Source organism: Salmo trutta, chromosome 19 (genome assembly GCF_901001165.1).
Source record: "Salmo trutta chromosome 19, fSalTru1.1, whole genome shotgun sequence".
In the NCBI taxonomy this organism is placed as follows: Eukaryota; Metazoa; Chordata; class Actinopteri; order Salmoniformes; family Salmonidae; genus Salmo; species Salmo trutta.
In genome coordinates this window covers 15284377-15308116 of record NC_042975.1, presented here as the reverse complement: position 1 = coordinate 15308116, position 23740 = coordinate 15284377, and the positions used below count along the sequence as shown (strand labels likewise).

At 43.0% G+C, this 23740-nt stretch overlaps 1 protein-coding gene across 4 annotated transcripts in view; it reads left to right on the top strand.

Moving 5' to 3' along the window:
- Positions 1–23740, top strand: part of gramd1ba (GRAM domain containing 1Ba) — a 165005-nt gene that overhangs the window by 70718 nt on the left and 70547 nt on the right. For all 4 annotated transcript variants that reach the window (XM_029699872.1, XM_029699871.1, XM_029699870.1 and 1 more), the window contains exon 3: positions 18517–18543. In XM_029699872.1, the coding sequence (XP_029555732.1) occupies positions 18517–18543 (27 nt within the window). The remainder of the gene's footprint in view (positions 1–18516; positions 18544–23740) is intronic.

Below are 23740 nucleotides of genomic sequence, written 5' to 3'. Positions count from 1 at the left end.
TCTCCTTCTCTCTACAACACAGTCTCAGAGAATCTCTCTCTCTCTGTTTCATTTCCTCACACTGAGCACTGGTGAGGTTGAATACACTTGACTGAAGGTAGTCTCCATCTCCTTCTCTCTACAACACAGTCTCAGAGAATCTCTCTCTCTCTGTTTCATTTCCTCACACTGAGCACTGGTGAGGTTGAATACACTTGACTGAAGGTAGTCTCCATCTCCTTCTCTCTACAACACAGTCTCAGAGAATCTCTCTCTCTCTGTTTCATTTCCTCACACTGAGCACTGGTGAGGTTGAATACACTTGACTGAAGGTAGTCTCCATCTCCTTCTCTCTACAACACAGTCTCAGAGAATCTCTCTCTCTCTGTTTCATTTCCTCACACTGAGCACTGGTGAGGTTGAATACACTTGACTGAAGGTAGTCTCCATCTCCTTCTCTCTACAACACAGTCTCAGAGAATCTCTCTCTCTCTGTTTCATTTCCTCACACTGAGCACTGGTGAGGTTGAATACACTTGACTGAAGGTAGTCTCCATCTCCTTCTCTCTACAACACAGTCTCAGAGAATCTCTCTCTCTCTGTTTCATTTCCTCACACTGAGCACTGGTGAGGTTGAATACACTTGACTGAAGGTAGTCTCCATCTCCTTCTCTCTACAACACAGTCTCAGAGAATCTCTCTCTCTCTGTTTCATTTCCTCACACTGAGCACTGGTGAGGTTGAATACACTTGACTGAAGGTAGTCTCCATCTCCTTCTCTCTACAACACAGTCTCAGAGAATCTCTCTCTCTCTGTTTCATTTCCTCACACTGAGCACTGGTGAGGTTGAATACACTTGACTGAAGGTAGTCTCCATCTCCTTCTCTCTACAACACAGTCTCAGAGAATCTCTCTCTCTCTGTTTCATTTCCTCACACTGAGCACTGGTGAGGTTGAATACACTTGACTGAAGGGCTCTTCACAGTCTACAACAGGGGTACTCAACTACTATTTGAGAAGGTCCAGTGACACATTTCTTAGGTGGCAAAGGTCAGGATGGGTATCGTCCTTTTTATCGGCTCTCTGGTACAGCGTAGTAACAAAGATAGTCGTCTATGACTTAGGAAACATGTTGTTATATGAAATGTACATTAAATGAGACTAAGAATTTGAATTAATTACAACTTACATTTGACATTTTAGTCATTTAGCAGACGCTCTTATCCAGAGCGACTTACAGTAGTGAATGCATACATTTCATGCATTTTTTTTTTTTTTTTTGTACTGGCCCCCGTGGGAATCGAACCCACAACGCTGGCGTTGCAAACACCATGCTCTACCAACTGAGCCACAGGGAAGCCCACTTAATTATTTTGAATGTAAACATGTGCAACATGCATCAACATTGCCGAAGAACGAAAGTGGTTGCAAAATTGTCTATGCAAAAGTGCGCTGTGAATCATTGTATATGGGCCTTGACACAAATGGTGTGAGAGCAACTCTGAGACACTGGTGCAGGTGTTCATTGGTGAGCCTGGTGCGGTGTTTGTTTGTAATAAAGTTCATTGTGGAGAAGCCTGATTCACAGCTGTATGTGAAGCCAAACATTGTCAGGATGTACAGTACCAATCAAAAGTTTGGACACCAACTCATTCCAGGGTTTTTCTTTATTTTTACTATTGCCTACATTGTAGAATAATAGAGAAGACATCAAAACTATGATATAACAAATCAAAATATATTTGAGATTCTTCAAAGTAGCCACCCTTTGCCATGATGACAGCTTTGCACACTCTTGGCATTCTCTTAACCAGCTTCATGAGTTAGTAACCTTGAATGCATTTCAATTAACAGGTGTGCCTTGTTAAAAATTCATTTGTGGAATTTCTATCCTTCTTAATGCATTTGAGCCAATCAGTTGTGTTGTGACAAGGTAGGGTACACAGAAGATAGCCCTATTTGGTAAAAGACCAAGTCCATATTATGGCAAGAACAGCTCAAATAAGCAAAGAGAAATGACAGTCCATCATTACTTTAAGATGTGGAAAATGTCAAGAACTTTGAAAGTTTCTTCAAGTTCAGTCGCAAAAACCAGCAAGGGCTATGATGAAACTGGCTCTCATGAGGACCACCACAGGAATGGAAGACCCAGAGTTACCTCTGCTGCAGAGGATAAGTTCATTAGAGTTACCAGCCTCAGAAATTGCAGCCCAAATTAATGCTTCACAGAGTTCAAGTAACAGACACATCTCAGCATCAACTGTTCAGAGGAGACTGTGTGAATCAGATCAGGCCTTCATGGTTCAATTGCTGCAAAGAAACCACTACTAGAAGAGACTTGCTTGGGCCAAGAAACACAAGCAATGGACATTAGACTAGTGGAAATCTGTCGTTTGGTCTGATGAGTCCAAATTTGAGATTTTTGGTTCCAACCGCTATGTCTTTGTGATATGCAGAGTAGGTGAACTGATGATCTCTGCATGTGTGGTTCCCACCGTGAAGCATGGAGGAGGAGGTGTGGGGGTGCTTTGCTGGTGACGCTGTCTGTGATTTATTTAGAATTCAAGGCACACTTAACCAGCATGGCTACCACAGAATTCTGCAGCAGTACGCCATCCCATCTGGTTGGCGCTTAGTGGGACTATGATTTGTTTTTCAACTGGACAATGACCCAACACACCTCCAGACTGTGTAAGGGCTATTTGACCAATAAGGAGAGTGATGGAGTGCTGGATCAGGTGACCTGGCCTCCAATCACCCAACCTCAACCCAATTGAGATGGTTTGGCATGGTTGAGAGAATGCCTAGAGTGTATAAAGCTGTCATCAACGAAAAGGGTGGCTACTTTGAAGAATCTAAAATATATTTTGATTTGTTTAACACTTTTTGGTTACTACATGATTCCATATGAAGATGTGTTTAGCTTCTTCTGACAATTCTGTCACATTTGTGACCAAGAACGGTTCTGGATGATCAGCAGCAGTTCTCTTCCAATAGTGAAGTCATCAAAGCGAGCCTTGAAGTTATCCATCAGCTTGTGGATGAAATCAACATGGTTGGGAACATCTTTGTCTCTGTGTGTTTACACCAGAATATTGGGGATGTGGACAAATTCTCCTTGGAGATTATTCTTGAAAATATCAAATTTCTTCTGGAAAGCCTGGACTGCTGTTATCATATCACACTGTGTTGTGCCGTCCCTACAGCTTAACATTCATTTGATTAAGGTGTGATGTATTGTCCGTAAACAAAATGCAACTGTTTCCATCTTCTCCTTATCTTCCAAAAACTCAAACTGAGTTGCCTTGTCACTCTTTTGCTCTGATAAGAAAGCTTTGATTAGAAAGCCTCTTGAATGGCCCAAAAGCATTCCATAACCCTGCCTTTGCTGAGCCATCAGACATTGCAGTAGTAAGTCATCAAAACTGGCATTGGCCTCTTTCAGAATGCCTCGTAGCAGGGAGTGTTGTAGGGATGATATTGCTCTCAAAAAGTTGATCAGTTTCCTCATTGTTGTCATGACCTGAGAATACTCTTTTCCCAAACTGGCACACAGGACAGACTGATGGATGATGGAGTGATCTGATGTCAGGTCAAATGTGCAACCAGGTCTTTCAAATGTGCAACCAGTCCCCTCCCTCTTCCTATCATGGCTGGAGCTCCATCTGTGGTGATGGAGACCTCTGACTTCAGATCTATCCTGCTTTTTGTCAGCATCCCTTTGATGACCTCATGGATATCCTCTCCCTGTGTGTGTGCTTCTCAATTTGTTAGGCCTAACAGCTTCTCACAGAATTCCTTCTTTGTTTCGTTATAAAATCTGACAAACACCAGAAGCTGGGCATTATCAGTGTTATCTGTTGATTCATCCACATATAATGAAACGCATGGTGCATTGTGAATGTCCTCTTCAAGTTCTGAAGTTAAATCTAGAGCTAATATTTCAGTTGTCCTCATTGCTGTGGAATCTGATCGTGGGATCTGTTTGACCTTTTCCCTGAGCTCATCTTTTTCTTTACCTTCAAGCAAGGTGTCAGCAACTTCACACATGCATTCTATTACCATTTCAGCGTCTGACATTTTTTGGGGGTGTTTTTCCAAAGCCCAAGCTATCCTCAGTGAACACTCCATTGCACGTTGTTGGGTTGTCAGGGAATTGACAAGGACTTTGGTGGACCTGTCATATTGGGATCTGAGTTGGTTAAACCTGTTGAGGATCCCTGCCCGGTATTGGGATTCATTGTCATGTGACCATGGCGGGGAATTCAAAACTGCAAGAGTCTAATCATTTCAAATACTCAAATAATCAACTATTTTCCTCCATTTGAAAGATACACATCTCCTAAATCTAACCACGCTGTCCGTTTTTCAAAGAGGCTTTACGGAGAATGCATAAAGTTAGGTTATGTTAGGAGAGTACATTGACAATAGCTGTGTGTAATGTTTAGCCAATATAAAGAAGGGCATCAACTGAGACAGAAAACCAGCTAGAATTATGCACTTACCTTTGACAATCTGCATCAGATGACACTCATAGGACATTATGTTATACAATACATGCATTTTTAGTTCCATCAAGTTCATATTTATATCCAAAAACAGCATTTACAGTCGCGGTGAAATTCAGAATTTTTTTCGGCTCGAATGCTCCCAGTGAATCCAGCGTTACAAATCACGGAATTACTATTCGAAAACATTGGTAAATTATAATATTGTCATTCAAAGAATAATATATTATCATCTCGTAATTGCTACCGAATGGCCAGATCTCAAAATAACTTTACTGGGAAATCACATTTTGCAATAAACGGGGTACTATGCTAATAACAACATGCTAGGCTATACAGTTAGCAGCATCTAATATCATAATAACATTGTAAATATCCCCTTACCTTTGATTATCTCCATCAGAAGGCACTGCCAGGGATCCCAGGTCCAGAACAAATGTGGTTTCTTTTGACAAAGTTCATAATTTATGTCCAAATAACACCTAGTAGTTTGCGTTCAGTAGGCTCCCACAACACGTGTGGGGGAGGGTGTAAAATCACGCCGAAAAGCTAAAAAAACCTAGTAAATAATCTATTTACATTCGTTCAAACATGTCAAACGTTGTTTAGCATCAATCTTTTGGTCCATTTTTAACGTGAAACATCAGTAAACATCAGTAATATTTTCACACAACCTATTCTTTGTCTAGAAAAACGATTATGACAAATGCACTCTTCTCAGATTTATGCGCAGGCATGAAAAAATGAAGTGACGACATGTCAACTTCCCTGCATTCTAATTTGCTCCCTGTTCATCACAGACGCTTCAAACAACTTTATAAAGATCGTTGACATCTAGTGGAAGCCGTAGGAGTTGCGAAATGAATCCTTTCTAACTGTGGTATCTATAACACAATGACACTAAATAGTACAGTCACAAAATTCACATTTTTTTTAAATCTATTTTTCACAGGTTTTTGCCTGCAATATGAGTTTTGTTATACTTACAGACACCATTCAAACTGTTTTAGAAAATTCAGAGTGTTTTCTATCCGAATGTGTTAATAATATGCATATCCTAGCTTCTGAGTTGGTGTAGGAGGCAGTTAAAAATGGGCACATATTTTTTTCAAAATTTCTCAATACTGCCCCCTAGCCCGTAGAGGTTTTAATCTTGTTTGTTCTCACCTCCGTGTTCAGGTGATACATCTGATCGAATTTACTATGCCTGGTGTCATAATAGCACTTAACATTGGCTCTTTTCAGGAGAGCTACGGACTCGCTGCATATCAGACACATTGGTTTTGGGCTAGTTGCGGGGTGAATACATACTGTTTCGTCCACTCGTCTTTGAATTTACGGTTTTCAGAGTCAACTTTTATTTTTTTGAACAAGCCATATTGACAAAGATACTGGTAACTAAGCTCCTTCTATATGTGATATTTACATTTGAACCGCAGTCAAATCTTTGTTACTTTCTACCAGCCTGTCCCAAGGTTCCGCAGAGGATATTTGGATTAATGTGATTGGGTAGGATGCGGCCTCTTGTATTTGCATATAACCAGACAATTGGATTAGACTGGGCACTAGTAGAGGTTGGCGTTGCTTCATGAGAGAGCGAGAAAGAAAGGTTGCTGAATTAGAGGCTGTTACGCCCGGTAGATTAAAAAAAAATCTAAAAATAATATATTACATTTTATATAACAAATGCGATGTCTGGTCTGGATTGACCCTTCTCTGGGTCCAGACCTGGACCGCGTCCGCCAGTTGAGTTTGGCTGATCTACGCGAACAGAGCCGTTGGAGGTCTGTTTGCTCGCGTTCCAAAAATCCAGCCGCACAAATATACGTAGAACTACGTAGAACGCGTCGCAAACTGACTGTTTGCGTAGACTGTGTAGACCCCTTAAAGGGAGTCATGTTCATTAGGGCACACCATAGCCAAACATTTCAAAACACTTTTTACTCTTAGCACCAGCTGTGGCAAGAACAAACTATTATTTTGTGTCAAAGGAGGGCATATAATGGTGTAACATCTCCTCTGCAAGCTTTCAGGTGTTGCAAGCTTGCCTTGAACTGGTATACCCTCTCCCATGAAGGCGTAGCACACGCCCCCTCAGTCCCCTGATTCGGGGTGCTTCCAAGCTCGAGGGGCCTTTGCTCACCTCACACATGTTTTTTACAACCTGTAATGAAGCTATTTAGAATTAGAAATAGATTTAGCACTTTTGGGACTATTTCATTAAACTTGGCTCTAAAAAACTTCAAAGGTTCCAACCCACCCACTTGAAATACACATCCACTCCTCAGGTCATTTTGGCCATTGCCAACATCACAGTGTGCCAGTGTACAGTAACAGAGCCCCCCACAAAATTAAACACCAAAACAGATCCATTTTCAATGGAACTTCTTGAATTATTTCTCCTCTTATCCCTTTTCTCATTAAACCCAACCAGTCTCCACTACTGTACAGTTGTGGCCAAAAGTTTTGAGAATGACACAAATATGAATTTTCACAAAGTTTGCTGCTTCAGTGTCTTTAGATATTTTTGTCAGATGTTACTATGGAATACTGAATTATAATTACATGCATTTCATAAGTGTCAAAGGCTTTTGACAATTACATGAAGTTAATATTTGCAGTGTTGACCCTTCTTTTTCAAGACCTCTACAATCCGCCCTGGCATGCTGTCAATTAACTTTTGGGCCACATCCTGACTGATGGCAGCCCATTCCTGCATACTCAATGCTTGGAGTTTGTCAGAATATGTGGGTTTTTGTTTGTCCACCCGCCTCTTGAGGATTGACCACATGTTCTCAATGGGATTAAGGTCTGGGGAGTTTCCTGGCCATGGACCCAAAATATCGATGTTTTGTTCCCCGAGCCACTTAGTTATCACTTCTACCTTATGGCAGGGTGCTCCATCATGCTGGAAAAGGCATTGTTCGTCACCAAACGGTTCCTGGATGGTTGGGAGAAGTTGCTCTCGGAGGATGTGTTGGTACCATTCTTTATTCATGGCTGTGTTCTTAGGCAAAATTGTGAGTGAGCCCACTCCCTTGGCTGAGAAGCAACCCCACACATGAATGGTCTCAGGATGCTTTACTGTTGGCATGACACAGGACTGATGGTAACGCTCACCTTATCTTCTCCGGACAAGCTTTATTCCAGATGCCCCAAACAATCGGAAAGGGGATTCATCAGAGAAAATTACTTTACCCCAGTCCTCAGCAGTCCAATCTCTGTACCTTTTGCAGAATATCAGTTTGTCTCTGATGTTTTTCCTGGAAAGAAGTGGCTTCTTTGCTGCCCTTCTTGACACCAGGCCATCCTCCAAAAGTCTTTGCCTCACTGTGCATGCAGATGCACTCACAACTGCCTGCTGCCATTCCTGAGCAAGCTCTGTACGGGTGGTGCCCCGATCCCGCAGCTGAATCAACTTTAGGAGTCAGTCCTGGCGCTTGTTGGACTTTCTTGGGCGCCCTGAAGCCTTCTTCACAACAATTGAACCGCTCTCCTTGAAGTTCTTGATGATCCGATAAATGGTTGATTTAGGTGCAATCTTACTGGCAGCAATATCCTTGCCTGTGAAGCCCTTTTTGTACAAAGCAATGATGACGGCATGTGTTTCCTTGCAGGTAACCATGATTGACAGAGGAAGAACAATGATTCCAAGCACCACCCTTATTTTGAAGCTTCCAGTCTGTTATTCGAACTCAATCAGCATGACAGAGTGATCTCCATCCTTGTCCTCGTCAAAACTCACACCTGTGTTAACGAGAGAATCACTGACATGATGTCAGCTGGTCCTTTTGTGGCAGGGCTGAAATGCAGTGGAAATGTTTTTTGGGGATTGAGTTAATTTGCATGGCAAACTGATCACTCTTCATAACATTCTGGAGTATATGCAAATTGCCATCATACAAACTGAGGCAGCAGACTTTGTGAAAATTAATATTTGTGTCTATCTAACCAGACAGGTATCACTCAGAGGCTCACTAACAGACCCCTGGCACACCTATGCATTTATTTATGGCCACCTACCACCTTAATGATTTATGACCATGCAAATGTGGTCACATCTGCACTTTTGCATCCCCCTTGAAGGTGTTTTTCACAGCTGCCCGGAAGACTGTGTGAGTGTGAGACGTCAGAGAAAGCGTGTGTGACTCTAGGGCTGGGCGAAATGGCCAAAATATCATATCATATTTGGTATTTTTCCAATTTCTGACGGTATTTGATGTTTTATGTTTTGGATTAATTAAGTTGTAAATTTGCTTTATGAGTAGTGCGTGACCCTAGGGTGGCAACACATATATTCTAAGTGAATTCAATGGGTCTTTTTCCTTTTAGATTGTTTTATACTGTTCAACTTCAATTTAAAATAATTTCCTGCATTAACATCAATTTCTGCATTTCCTGCACTCATTTGAGATCATTTCCATACTGCCACGATATGGGCAAAAATACTAGGCCTTATTTTTAACCAAATGTTGCAATTGCGATTTAGATCAAAACACTTGGGTGAAATTTGGAATCATGGAAATAGAATGTTTATTATAATTCTATAGTTAGAATATAAATAATAGTGGCCACTTTGAATACAGTGTTGTGTGACATGACAACGAATGAAAATGCCATGGACGAGTTATCGTGACAGGGTAGGAACCAAATTGACGTTCAGTGTTTCCTAGGGGACCCTATAATCTTTAGCTACATTAAATATTTATTCATATAGCGAACATATTCATGCTTCGCCTATTCCTCTTTGATTTAGCAGATACTGTTGCACAAACAACATGGTGATTTAAGCCTCCACCAGTACTGGCATCAGGCTGTATTAGCTAGCTACGTTTGCTCTGACTCAGTACTTTTATTAGCGCGTTAGCTAGATAGCTAACCTGATTTAGCTTAATTTACTAAGAAAATACGAACTAGCTGTTTGCAGATGTAAGAAACACAAACGAATATTGTAATTATAGAATGCTTGTGGATTTAAATGAAGATCAAAGTGGAAACAACATCGTTGTCATCAACATTGTTGCATGTGCTGCATTGAGCATGCAGACTGAACTAAAGTGTCTAGTGGTCAAACAACAACAAATGCGCTTCTTGAGTGACGGGATGGGACTAGGTCTGTGTGGAAAGCGGCATGGAGAGAGAGCAGAGAGGGATGACTGAAATAGCGGAGTAAACCATAAAAACGGACGTTACATACGGCGTATCACAGTTAACAAACCAAACATTCAAATACCGTTATAGAAGATAAAGTAAAAACCCAAGCTGGTCCGTGCGTAAATACCGGTGTACAGTAAAATACGGTATACCGCCCAGACCTATGTGACTCATAATTATGTTCTGGCTGTGCACCTGTCTTATGTTGTAAAACAGTGACTAGCTGCTAGAGTGTTTGGACTGATTCTAGTCACTCATCTCCGATATCTTCAGCTACTGCCCAAGACATGAATTTGATTTTAATGCCTACTTGTTGGCGGACATTTGAATACGTATTTAACCCAGGTCTGGGTTAACCTTAACCATTAGTGAGGAAAATGCAAAACTGACACAAGATCAGCATCTAGGCATAGCTTTATCCTACACCTTCAAATTAAGCTTTATTTATACAGCACATTTAAGACATGGAACGCAACGCAATGTGCTTTACAGGAAGAAAATAATAAAAACCGATGAAAATAAAAGCTGAAATATTTACTACACAACAAACACAAGACTATCACACTGCAGGGAAGAGCAGTCTAGGTGTCTACCTTTCTTGCCTTCTTGCATGTTGCCTATTAACGACCCATTGGAGTATTAAATTAAACGCTAGACAATTCACCGGGATGCTCATTTACCTCACTGGGTTGTACAGTATATCACTAAAACACCTCGGCCCTGAACCAACCAACCAGACACAACCCCCTGCATTAACACCTGCAGAGACAGCCATATGGGGGTTGGGGGGCATTGAGCACTACACATGTTCCCTCATGGTTAACTCCAATGGTCCCCTCCCCTAGCTCCACCTCCCTGGTGGACAGTACATGAATTATGTGGTGATTCTCTGGGAAGGCAGGCAGGGCGGCCCCCATGGGGAGAATATATCCACCCAGCACAGCGGACTATAGCCAGATATACAGGGTATCATAGTACAGGAAGGTACACCAGCAGAGCTGAACAGAGCAGGTGAGGAGAGGAACAAGAGAGCGGGATGGAAATAGTGGGGGACTGAGAAAATAATGTAAGACTGAGTTTGTGAAAGCATGTGTGAAGGCTGCTGGGTCAGAAGTCCTGCAGCCTGGGTGTCAGGCAGGGCTGTCACCTGCGGGTGACCTCAATGAGGAGACTGGCCTTCCGCAGGGTCAAGTGAGTAGCACTGACCTCTCTCACTCACTCACTCTGTTGTTGGACTCTCTGTTTCTCAACTCCCCACAGGACATGCCCATTTTATTTCCAGCACTAATCTACCGGATTCAACTAATCGAGCACTTGATGGTCAGTGGATGAGTTGAAAGCAGTGGGTTAGTGCTGGGCTGGGTCAAAAATGTGCGTTGTGAGGAGACCCAAACTTGGAGTTGAGGAACGTTGATTTGGAGCACATAGTGGCTTTGTTCAGAGAAAGCTGTTCAAATTATGCTTAATGTATGTCCACATTCCTTGTGCCATGTACTACTATATTATATTGTTTTTGATTAGGTGAATACAAGTTTTTGAGTTGCTATTGCACCTTGGACAACAGTTGGCACAAAGATGTGTGGTGCCTGGTATCGTTTTTTTATTGATGCATGGTTTTACTATGTACAGTACACCAAGGTTTAGGTGTGGCCTGCAAAGCTGTTTGAATCTGAATGAACAGGTTCATATTAGCTCATGGTTGTTGTTATTGATTCATATTGTTGTACACTGAACCAAAATATAAACGCAACATGCAACAATTTCAAAAATGTTACTGAGTTATAGTTCATATAAGAAAATCAGTCAATTGAAATAATCTATGGATTTCACATGACTGGGAATACAGATATGCGTCTGTGGGTCACAGATCCCTTAAAAAAAGGTAGGGGCTTGGATCAGAAAACCAGTTAGTATTTGGTGTAACCACCATTTGCCTTATGCAGCGCGACACGTCTCCTTTGCATAGAGTTGACCTCGTCGTTGATTGTGCCCTGTGGAATGTCCCACTCCTCTTCAATGGCTGTTCGAAGTTGCTGAATATTGGTGGTACCTGGAACACGCTGTCGGTCACGTCGATCCAGAGCATCCCACACATGCTCTATGGGTGACATGTCTGGTGAGTATGCAGGCCATGGAAGAACTGGGACATTTGCAGCTTCCAGGAAATGTGTACAGACGACGAGCATGCAGATGAGCTTCCCTGAGATGGTTTCTAACAGTTTGTGCAGAAAGTATTTGATTGTGCAAACCCACAGTTTCATCAGCTGTCCGGGTGGCTGGTGTCAGATGATCCCTCAGGTGTAGAAGCTGGATCTGGAGGTCCTGGGCTGGCGTGGTTACAGGTTAGACGTACTGCCAAAACAATGTTTATGGTAGAGAAATTAACATTCAATTCTCTGGCAACCGCTCTTGTGGACATTCCTGCAGTCAGCATGCCAATTGCACACGCCCTCAAAACTTGAGACATCTGTAGCATTGTGCTGTGTGACAAAACGTCACATTTTGGAGTAGCTTTTATTTTCAACAGCACAAGGTGCACCTGTGTAAAGATCATGCTGTTTAATCAGCTTCTTGATAATGCCACACCTGTCAGGTAGATGGATTATCTTGGCAAAGGAGAAATGCTCACGAACACGGATGTAAACAAATTTGTGCACAACATTTGAGAGAAATAAGCTTTTTGTGCATACAGTATGGAACATTTCTGGGATCTTTCATTTCAGCTGATAAAACATGGGACCAACACTTTACATGTTGCGTTTATATTTTTGTTCAGTGTATACAGACCCCTTGACTTTTCTACATTTTGTTACGTTACAGCCTTATTCTAAAATAGATTAAGTCTGAGGTTTTTCTCACCAATCTACACATAATGACAAAGCAAACAAAGGTTTTTCAATTTTTTTGCAAATGTATTAAAATTAAAAAACTGATGTCATTTACATAAGTATTCAGACCATTTACTGAGTACTTTGTTGAAGCACCTTTAGCAGCAATTACAGCTTCAGGCTTTTTGGCAATGACGCAACAAGCTTGCTACACCTGTATTTGGGGAGTTTCTCCCATTTTCTGCAAGATCTGTCAGGTTGGATGGGGACAGGTATTTTCAGGTCTCTCCAGAGATGTTTGATCGGGTTCAAGTCCGGGCTCTGGCTGGCCCACTCCAGGACATTCAGAGACTTGTCCCGAAGCCACTCCAACGTTGTCTTGGCTGCATGCTTAGGGTTGTTGTCCTGTTGAAAGGTGAACGTTCGCCCCAGTCTGAGGTCATGAGTGCTCTGGAGCAGATTTTCATCAAGGATCTTTCAACTAAAATGTTATTTGTCACATGCGCCGAATACAACAGGTGTAAACCTTACAGTGAAATGCATACATAAAAAGCACTTAACCAACAATGCAGTTAAGAAAATACCCCCCCCCACCCCCAAAAAGTAAGAGATAAGAATAATAAATAATTAAAGAGCAGCAGTAAAAAACAATAGCAGGGCTATATACAGGAGGTACCGGTACAGAGTCAATGTGCGGGGGCACCAGTGTCGAGGTAATTATGTACATGTAGGTAGCGTTATTAAAGTGGCTATGCATAGATAATAACAGAATAGCAGCAGCATAGGGGGGGCAATGCAAATAGTCTGGGTAGCCATTTGATTAGCTGTTCAGGAATCTTATGATTTGGGGGTAGAAGCTGTTTAGAAGCTCTTGGACCGAGACTTGGCGCTCCGGGACCGCTTGCAATGCGGTAGCAGAAAGAACAGTCTATGACTAGGGTGGCTGGAGTCTTTGACAATTTTTAGGGCCTTCCTCTGACACCGCCTGGTATAGAGGTCCTGAATGGCAGGAAGCTTGGCCACGGTGATGTACTGGGCCGTACACACTACCCTCTGTAGTGCTTTGCGATCGGAGCCCGATCAGTTGCCATACCAGGCAGTGATGCAACCCATCAGGATGCTCTCGATGGTGCAGCTGTAAAACCTTTTGAGGATCTGAGGAACCATGTCAAATCTTTTCAGTCTCCTGAGGGGGAATAGGTTTTGTTGTGCCCTCTACACGACTGTCTTGGTGGGCTTGGACCATGTTCGTTTTTTGGTGATGTGGACACCAAGGAATTTGAAGCTGTCAACCTACTCCACCACAGCCCCGTCAATGAGAATGGGGGCGTGCTCGGTCCTCCTTTTCCTGTAGTCCACAATCATCTCCTTTGTCTTGATCACGTTGAGGGAGAGGTTGTTGTCCTTGCACCACACGTCCGGTCTCTGACCTCCCTATAGGCTATCCCATCGTTGTCAGTGATCAGGCCTACCAGTGTTGTCATCAACAAACTTAATGATGGTGTTGGTCGTGCCTGGCCGTGCAGTCATGAGTGAACAGGGAGTACAGGAGGGGACTGAGCAGGACGAGGTTGAAAATGTCAGTGAAGACACTTGCCAGTTGGCCAGCGCATGCTCGGAGTACACGTCCTGGTAATCCGTCTGGCCCAGCGGCCTTGTGAATGTTGACCTGTTTAAAGGTCTTACTCTCATTGGCTTCGGAGAGCGTGATCACACAGTCGTCCGGAACAGCTGATGCTCTCATGCATGTTTAAGTGTTACTTGCCTCAAAGCGAGCATAGAAGTTATTTAGCTTGTCTGGTAGGCTTGTGTCACTGGGCAGCTCTCAGCTGTGCTTCCCTTTTGTAGTCTGTAATAGTTTACAAGCTCTGCCACATCCAACGAGCGTCGGAGTTGGTATAGTACGATTCGGTCTTACTCCTGTATTGACGCTTTGCCTGTTTGATGGTTCGTCGGAGGGAATAGTGGGATTTCTTATAAGCTTCCGGGTTAGCGGGAGCTCCTTGAAAGTGGCAACTCTACGCTTTTGCTCAGTGCAAATGTTGCCTGTAATCCATGGCTTCTGGTTGGGGTTGGTTGGGCTACAGTTGAAGTTGGAAGTTTACATACACTTAGGTTGGAGTCAAAAAAATAATAATTCAACCACTACACAAATGTCTTGTTAACAAACTATAGTTTTTGCAAGTCGGTTAGGACATCTACTTTGTGCATGACACAAGTAATTTTTTGAACAATTGTTTATAGACAGATTATTTCACTCATAATTCACTGTATAACAATTCCAGTGGGTCAGAAGTTTACATACACTAAGTTGACTGTGCCTTTAAACAGCTTGGAAAATTCCAGAAAATGATGTCATGGCTTTAGAAGCTTCTGATAGGCTAATTGACGTCATTTGAGTCAATTGGAGGTTTACCTGTGGATGTATTTCAAGGCCTACATTCAAACGCAGTGCTTCTTTGCTTGACATCATGGGAAAATCAAAAGAAATCAGCCAAGACCTCAGAAAAAAAATGTAGACCTCCAGAAGTCTGGTTCATCCTTGGGAGCAATTTCCAATCGCCTGAAGGTACCACGTTCATCTGTGCAAACAATAGTACGCAAGTATTAACACCATGGGACCACGCAGCCGTCATACCGCTCAGGAAGGAAATGCGTTCTGTCTCCTAGAGATGAACGTACTTTGGTGCAAAAAGCGCACATCAATCCCAGAACAACAGCAAAGGACCTTGTGAAAATGTTGGAGGAAACAGATACAAAAGTATCTATATCCATAGTAAAACAAGTCCAATATCAACATAACCTGAAAGGCCGCTCAGCAAGGAAGAAGCCACTGCTCCAAAACCACCATAAAAAAAATCATTACTAGCCAGACTATGGTTTGCAACTGCACATGGGGACAAATATACTTTTTGTAGAATTGTCCTCTGGTCTGATGAAACAAAAATAGAACTGTTTGGCCATAATGACCGTCGTTATGTTTGGAGGAAAAAGGGGGATGCTTGCAAGCTGAAGAACACCATCCCAACCGTGAAGCACAGGGGTGGCAGCATCATGTTGTGGGGGTGCTTTTCTGCAAAAGGAATTGGTGCACTTCACAAAATAGATGGCATCATGAGGTAGGAAAATGATGTGAATATATTGAAGCAACATCTCAAGACAACAGTCAGGAAGTTAAAGCTTGGTTGCAAATGGGTCTTCCAAATGGACATTGACCCCAAGCATACTTCCAAAGTTGTGGCAAAATGGCTTAAGGAAAACAAAGTCAAGGTATTGGAGTGGCCATCACAAAGCCCTGACCTCAATTCCATAGAATATTTGAGGGCAGAACTGAAAAGGCATGTGCGAGCAAGGAGGCCTTACAAACCTGACTCAGTTACACTAACTCTGTCAGGAGGAATGGGCCAAAATTCACCCAACTTATTGTGGGAAGCTTGTGGAAGGCTACCCAAAACGTTTGACCAAGTTTAACAATTTAAAGGCAATGCTACCAAATACAAATTGAGTGTATGTAAACTTCTGACCCACTGGGAATGTAATGAAAGAAATAAAAGCTGAAATAAATATTTCTCTCTACTATTATTCTGACATTTCACATTCTTAAAATAAAGTGGTGATCCCAACTGACCTGAGACAGGGACTTTTTACTAGGATTAAAAAAATGTCAGGAATTGTGAAAAACTGAGTTTAAATGTATTTGGCTAAGGTGTATGTAAACTTCCGACTTCAACTGTACGTACAGTGACTGTGGGGACGTCGTCCTCGATGCACTTATTGATAAAGCCAGGAGCTGATGTGGCGTACTCCTCAATGCAATCGGAAGAATCCCGGAACATATTCCAGTCTGTGCTAGCAAAACAGTCCTGTAGTTTAGCATCTGCTTCATCTGACCACTTTTTTTTTATTGACCGAGTCACTGGTGCTTCCTTCTTTAATTTTAGCTTGTAAGCAGGAACCAGGAGGATAGAGTTATGGTCAGATTTGCCAAATGGAGGGCGAGGGATAGCTTTGAACGCGTCTCTGTGTGTGGAGTAAAGGTGGTCTAGATTTTTTTTCCCTCTGGTTGCACATTTGACATGCTGATAGAAATGAGGTAACACTGATTTAAGTTTCCATGCATTAAAGTCACCGGCCACTAGGAGTGCCGCCTCTGGATGAGCGTTTTCCTGTTTGCTTATGGTGGAATACAGCTCATTGAGTGCAGGTTTTAGTACCAGCCTCGGTCTGTGGTGGTATGTAGGCAGCTGTGAAAAATACAGATAAACTCTCCAGGTAGATAGTGTGGTCAGGCGAGCAAAACCTTGAGACTTCCTTAGATACCTTGCAGCAGCTGTTGTTTACATAAATGCATAGGCCCCCACCCCGTGTCTTACCAGAGGCTGCTGTTCTGTCCTGCCAATAGAGTGTATAACCCGCTAGCTGTATGTTCTTATAGTCGTCGTTCAGCCACGGCTCCCTGAAACATAAGATATTACGTTTTTTAATGTTCGGTTGGTAGGATATACGTGCTTTCAGTTTGTCCCATTTATTTTCCAGCAATTGAATGATAGTTAGCAGAATGGACGGCAAGGGCAGATTAGACACTTGTCGCCTGATCCTCTCAAGGCATCCTGATCTCTTTTCGCGAAACCTACGTTTCCAGCGAGTCACGGGGATCTGGGCCTGGGTGTGTGTCTGTAGTATATCCCTCACGTCCAACTCATTGAAGAACTCTTCCAATTTCAGGTGAGTAATCCCAGTTCTGGTGTCCAGAAGCTCTTTTCGGTTATAAGAGACGGTAGCTGCAACATTATGTAGAAAACATGTTATGAACAACACGAAAAGACAAACAAAATAGCATGGTTGGTTAAGAGCCGATAAGACGGCAGCCCTACCATCCGGCACCATCTTCCATCTTTCTGTACTTTGCTCCGTTCATCTTTCCCTCGATCCTGACTAGTCTCCCAGTCCTGCCGCTGAAAAACATCCCCACAGCATGATGCTGCCACCACCATGCTTCACCGTTGGGATGGTGCCAGGTGTCTTCCAGATGTCAGACGTGACGCTTGGCATTCAGTCCAAGGAGTTCAAACTTTACTGAGGAGTGGCTTCCGTCTGGCCGGTCTACCATAAAGGCCTGATTGGTGGAGTGCTGCAGAGATTGTTGTCCTTCTAGAAGGTTCTCCCATCTCCACAGAGGAACTCTGGAGCTCTGTCAGAGTGACCATTGGGTTCTTGGTCACCTCCCTGACCGAGGCCCTTCTCCCCCGATTGCTCAGTTTGGCTGGGCGGCCAGCTCTAGGAAGTCTTGGTGGTTCCAAACTTCTTCCATTTCAGAAAGATGGAGGCCACTGTGTTCTTGGACTTTTTAATGCTTCAAAAATGTTTCGGTACCCTTCCCCAGATCTGTGCTTCAACACAATCCTGTCTCGGCGCTCTACGGACAATTCCTTCGACCTCGTGGCTTGGTTGTTGCTCTGACATGCACTGTCAACTGTGGGACCTTATATAGACACCCTCATGTCCAATCAAGTGAATTTACCACAGGTGGACTCCAATCAAGTTGTAGAAACTTCTCAAGGATGATCAATGGAAACAGGATGCAGTTGAGCTCAATTTTGAGTCTCGTAGCAAAGGGTATGTAAATAAGATATTTCTGTTTTTTATTTGTAGTAAATTTGCAAACATTTTCTAAAATGTGATACTGTGTGTAGATTGAGGAGAAAAATTACGATTTAATCAATTTTAGAATAAGGCTGTAATGTAACAAAATGTGGAGAAAGTCAAGAGGTCTGTATACTTTCCGAATGCACTGTATGTTTGTTTATGCACCTTGATAAGGGTCTTTACTTTACCAGGTCATTTGGATGAGTCAGTCACGGTTTATTTACATCTGATTGCCATGCTATGAGTTTCATAAATACAACCAGATTAATGAATGTGTTGTGGTGTTGTCTTTTTGAATTACGAGTTGATAGCCATGATGTGATAATAAGTATTCACCCAGAAAACTATTGTTTTTAGTAGTTTTACAAGCTAAAAAAAATGTTATTTTGTTTTCTTACAGGTCTGACGGTGGGACAGGCAAGCTGAGGTAAGAATTGGCTCTTTGTGCAGAAAATGTGCTAAAAGATGGTTGCTGAATCATGACTTCCGCTCCAAGATGATGAAAATGCCATTGTTTTAGTTTCCGGACAAACTACACCTCTTATTGTGTGAAGAGTATTCAGCCTTTTGTATTTGTCAAACTGTCTGTTTCTGGTGTTTTGTTAGGTCCAGGTGCTATTTTACCTCGGGCGACCTGAAAGCATTGTGTGTATGTGTGTGTGCATGCGTGAACATAATCTGGTTGATATGCAGAGCCGTGCCCATTAGAGAGAGTGTTCACTGTGGAAGCACCGGAATGGTTATGCAACGTTTAACACTAGAAAGGCCTTGAGGACCCCCGAGCCAATGATGCATCTTTTGGACGTCAACATTCTAACAGTCTAATAATGCTATTGGAAAAATATTCATTTGGTTGCATTTATGAAGGTTTTAGGTAACATTAGAATACGCAAATGTGTTACTGTAAGCCAGGGTTCCCCAATTGTTTCTGGCTGGCCAAATAAAATACTCATTAAATTAAAGACTCTAAAATCACCAAGAAATGAGCTTAAAGTGATTTTAATTTAGGAAATATGTTCCCAAGTATTCTCACTCATAAATAGAGAGGCATATCTGATCATATCCCAATGTAATCAAGGTTAGAAAATACTAATCAATGTTTTTGTCAAATACTACATCTGTATTTGCCAGCAGCATACCACCCTGCATCCCACAGCTAGCTTGCTTCTGAAGCTAAGCAGGGTTGGTCCTGGTTGGTAGACCAGATGCTGCTGGAAGTGGTGTTGGAGGGCCAGTAGGAGGCACCCTTTCCTCTGGTCCAATTTTAAGTGATTGGGGACATTGTCCTGTGTATGGTGCTGTCTTTCGGATGGGACGTTAAATGGGTGTCCTGACTCTCTGAGGTCATTAAAGATCCCGTGGCACTTATCGTAAGAGTAGGAGTGTTAACCCTGGTGTCTGAGCTAAATTCCCAATCTGGCCCTCATACCATCACGGCCACCTAATCATCCCCAGCTTACAATTGGTTCATTCATCCCCCCTCCTCTCCCCTGTAACTATTCCCCAAGCTGTTGCTGTGAATGTGTTCTCAGTCAATTTACCTGATAAAATAAGGGTTAAATAAAAATAAAATTAAAAATCTGTTTGGGATTCTTGCGGTCAATTTGCAGTGTACAAATTATTTATAACTAAGTTCGGGCCCCCTCACCATCCGCTAAAGGAGAAATCGACCCACGGCTGAATGTAATTGAGGCTACTGTAGGCTATATGTACAAATGAAAAACCATCACAAAGATAAACATTATAATTTTTGGGGCAGGTCTAAAGAAACATTATGGAAATAAGAAAATGTTTTTCAAAACACAAATGAAGTTTTATTATGCTACTACTCTTTGCTTAGTAGCCTGAGCTACACTTTATGACCAAAAGTATGTGGACACCTGCTCGTCCAAAAATCATGGGCATTAATATGGAGTTGGTCCCCCTTTGATGCTATAACAGCCTCCACTCTTCTGGGAAGGCTTTCCAATAGACTTTGGAACATTGCTGTGGGGACTTGCTTCCATTCAGCCACAAGAGCATTTGTGAGGTTGGGCACTGATGTTAGGTGAATACGCGTGGCACGCAGTCGGCTTTCCAATTTATCCCAAATATGTTCAATGGAGTGAAGGTCAGGGCTCTGTGCAAGCCAGTCAAGTTCTTCCACACCGATCTCAACAAAACATTTCTGTGTGGACCTCGCTTTGTGCACAGGGACATTGTCATGCTGAAACAGGAAAGGGCCTTCCCCAAACTCTTGCCACAAAGTTGGAAAAACCGAATTGTCTAGAATGTCATTGTATGCTGTAGCATTAAGATTTCCCTTCACTGGAACTAAGGGGCCTTGCACGAACCATGAAAAACAGCCCCAGACCATTATTCCTCCTCCACCAAACTTTACAGTTGGCACTATGCATTCGGGCAGGTAACGTTCTCCTGGCATCCAAACCCAGATTCTTCCGTCGACTGTCAGATGGTGAAGCGTGATTCATAACTCCAGAGAATGCGTTTCTACTGATTCAGAGTGTAATGGCGGCACTCTTTACACCACTCCAGCCGACGCTTGGCATTGCGCGTGGTGATCTTAGGATTGTGTGTGGTTGCTCGGCCACAGAAACCCATTTCATGAAGCTCCCGACAAACAGTTCTTGTGCTGACATTGCTTCCAGAGGCAGTTTTGAACTCGGTTGTGAGTGTTGCAATCAAGGACACATGATTTTTATGCCCTACGCACTTCAGCACTCGGCGGTCCCGTTCTGTGAGCTTGTGTGTCCTACCACTTCGCGGTAGAGCCGTTGTTGCTCCAAGACGTTTCCACTTCACAACTAACAGCACTTATAGTTTGTTGAACTGACTTGATGAAAAGGTGGCATTCTATGACGGTGCCACGTTGAAAGTCTCTGAGCTGTTAAGTAAGGCCATTCTACTGCTAATGTTTGTCTATGGAGCTGTGTGCTCGATTTTATACACCTGTCAGTAACGGGTGTGGCTGAAATAGCCGAATACACTAATTTGAAGAGGTGTCCACATACTTATGCAGTGCAGTTGGAAAGTATTCAGACCCCTTCCCTTTTTCCACATTTTGTTACCTTACAGCCTTATTCTAAAATGTATTTGTTTTTTTTTACCCTCAATCTACACACAATAGCCCATAATGACAAAGTTAAAACTGTTATATATAGAAAAAAAACATACCTTATTGACATAAGTATTCAGACCCTTTGCTATGAGACTCGAAATTGAGCTCAGGTGCATCCTGTTTCCATTGGTCATCCTTGATGTTTCTACAACTTGATTGGAGTCTACATGCGGTACATTTAAATAGATTGGACATGATTTGGAAAGGCACACACGTCTCTATTAGGTCCCACAGTTGACAGTGCATGTCAGAGCAAAAACCAAGCCATGAGGTCGAAGGAATTGTCCGTAGAACGCCGAGACAGGATTGTGTCGAGGCATAGATGTGGAGAAGGGTACCAAAAAATGTATACAGCATTGAAGGTCCCCAAGAACACAGTGGACTCCATCATTCTTAAATGGAAGAAGTTTGCAACCACCAAGACTCTTCCTAGAGCTGGCCGCCCGGCCAAACTGAGCAATCGGGGGAGAAGGGCCTTGGTCAGGGAGGTGACCAAGAACCTAATGGTCACTCTGACAAAGCTCCCAAATTCCTTTGTGGAGATGGGAGAACCTTCCAGAAGGACAACCATCTATGCAGCATTCCACCAATCAAGCCTGGTTGAGAGGCCAGACGGAAGCCACTCCTCAGTAAAAGGCACATGACAGCCCGCTTGCAGTTTGCCAAAAGACACCTAAAGACTCTCAGACCATGTGAAACAAGATGCTCTGGTCTGATGAAACCAAGATTCAGCTCTTTGGCCTGAATGCCAAGCGTCATGTCTGGAGGAAACCTGGCACCATCCCAACGGTGAAGCATGGTGGTGGCAGCATCATGCTGTAGGGATGTTTTTCCAGCGACAGGGACTGGGAGACTAGTGAAGATCGAGGGAAAGATGAACGGAGCAAAGTACAGAGCGATCCTTGATGAAAACCTGCTCCAGAGCACTCAGGACCTCAGACTGGGGGTGACCTTAAGCACACAGCCAAGACAACGCAGGAGTGGCTTCGGGACAAGTCTCTGAATGTCCTTGAGTGGCCCAGCCAGAGCCCGGACTTTAATCCGATCTAACGTCTCTGCAGAGACCTGAAAATAGCTGTGCAGCGACGCTCCCCATACAACCTGACAGAGCTTGAGAGGATCTGTAGAGAAGAATGGGAGAAACCCCCCAAAAACAGGTGTGCCAAGCTTGTAGCGTCATACCCAAGAAGACACGAGGCTGTATTTGCTGCCAAAGGTGCTTTAACAAAGTACTGAGAAAAGGGTCTGAATACTTATGTTTTGCTTTATCATTATGGGATATTGTGTGTAGATTGAGGGGGAAAAAACGATTTAATCAATTTTAGAATAAGGCTCTATGGTAACAAAGTGGAAAAAGTCGAGAGTTCTGAATACTTGTTTGGTTGTAGTGCGTAATAGTATCCGGTTTTCTCTTCATGTCCTGTCGATGGCAGCTGTCAGAAAAAACGACAGAAATGTTATTTCTTGCCTTGCACTGGTATAGTGTGAGTGTTGTCTTGTCATTCTTCAGCACCGTTGTGGAGTACAACAGCTGTGCAAGTGCATATTTTGCGCAGAGAGAGTGAGCTCCCATCTCGCTTTGTTCATGGTGCCGACTAGGATTGTTTTATTTGCAAGCAACTTGTTCGCCAATGACAGTGAAGTGAAGAAATTGTCCATGGTGACATTTCTCCCCTTGCCAGCATAAGGTTCCACAAGCCTAATCACCACATTCTCTTAAACTTGCTCACCTGCTGCCCAATGTGGATCTTTTCTGAAACGGTGCTGTTCCTTCCTCTCTCCTGTCTCACCATCTCATTTGTTGGTGGCCCGGGCATACCATTCTGGCTTTTTTAGGACTAGGCCTCGGAAGTGTAGATTCAGGCTGAGGCTCAGAATCAGAAGAATAATCATCTGAGATGTCATGATTCAATTCCTCCCCGCCGTCTGAGTCATTTTCCTTCAGATCTTGTAGCAGCGCTAACGCAGCATGTGCATCCATCCATTTGTCTTGGTGTTCTTGCCCTTCTAAATCACGCACGCTCTCACTGTGTACTCCAAGTAGGCCAGAGTAGACTGATGAAACTGCTTTGATTGGGTGGACTGATATAGGGTACATACCATTTTGAGATTAGAAATAGAATATACCAATTCAATAGAATGGCCCGCCCTGTTCTTCATTCTTAGTTATGCATTGTCTGTTTCCCCTCGCTCATCAACTCACCCATTCGTCCCCATCATACTTTACTTCATTTGTTATATGTGTAAAATTAGTTTAGGTTCAGTATCGGGGTGATTATCAACTGGCCACTGCACCTTCCAATGTCGGGAGAATAAGCAGAGCAGGTCCTACCATCAGGAGAAGGAAGGGCAACGGGGTTAAACCATTCAATAATGACAAAGACGGCGGGGAGCATGACTTGAAAAACGGCAGAGTAATAAAATAAATACATGAATGAGCAGTCAGAATACCTGCTTTAGTGGTTCTAGTGTTAAAGGGGTAAAGTAGCTTTCCTCGACTCCTTTC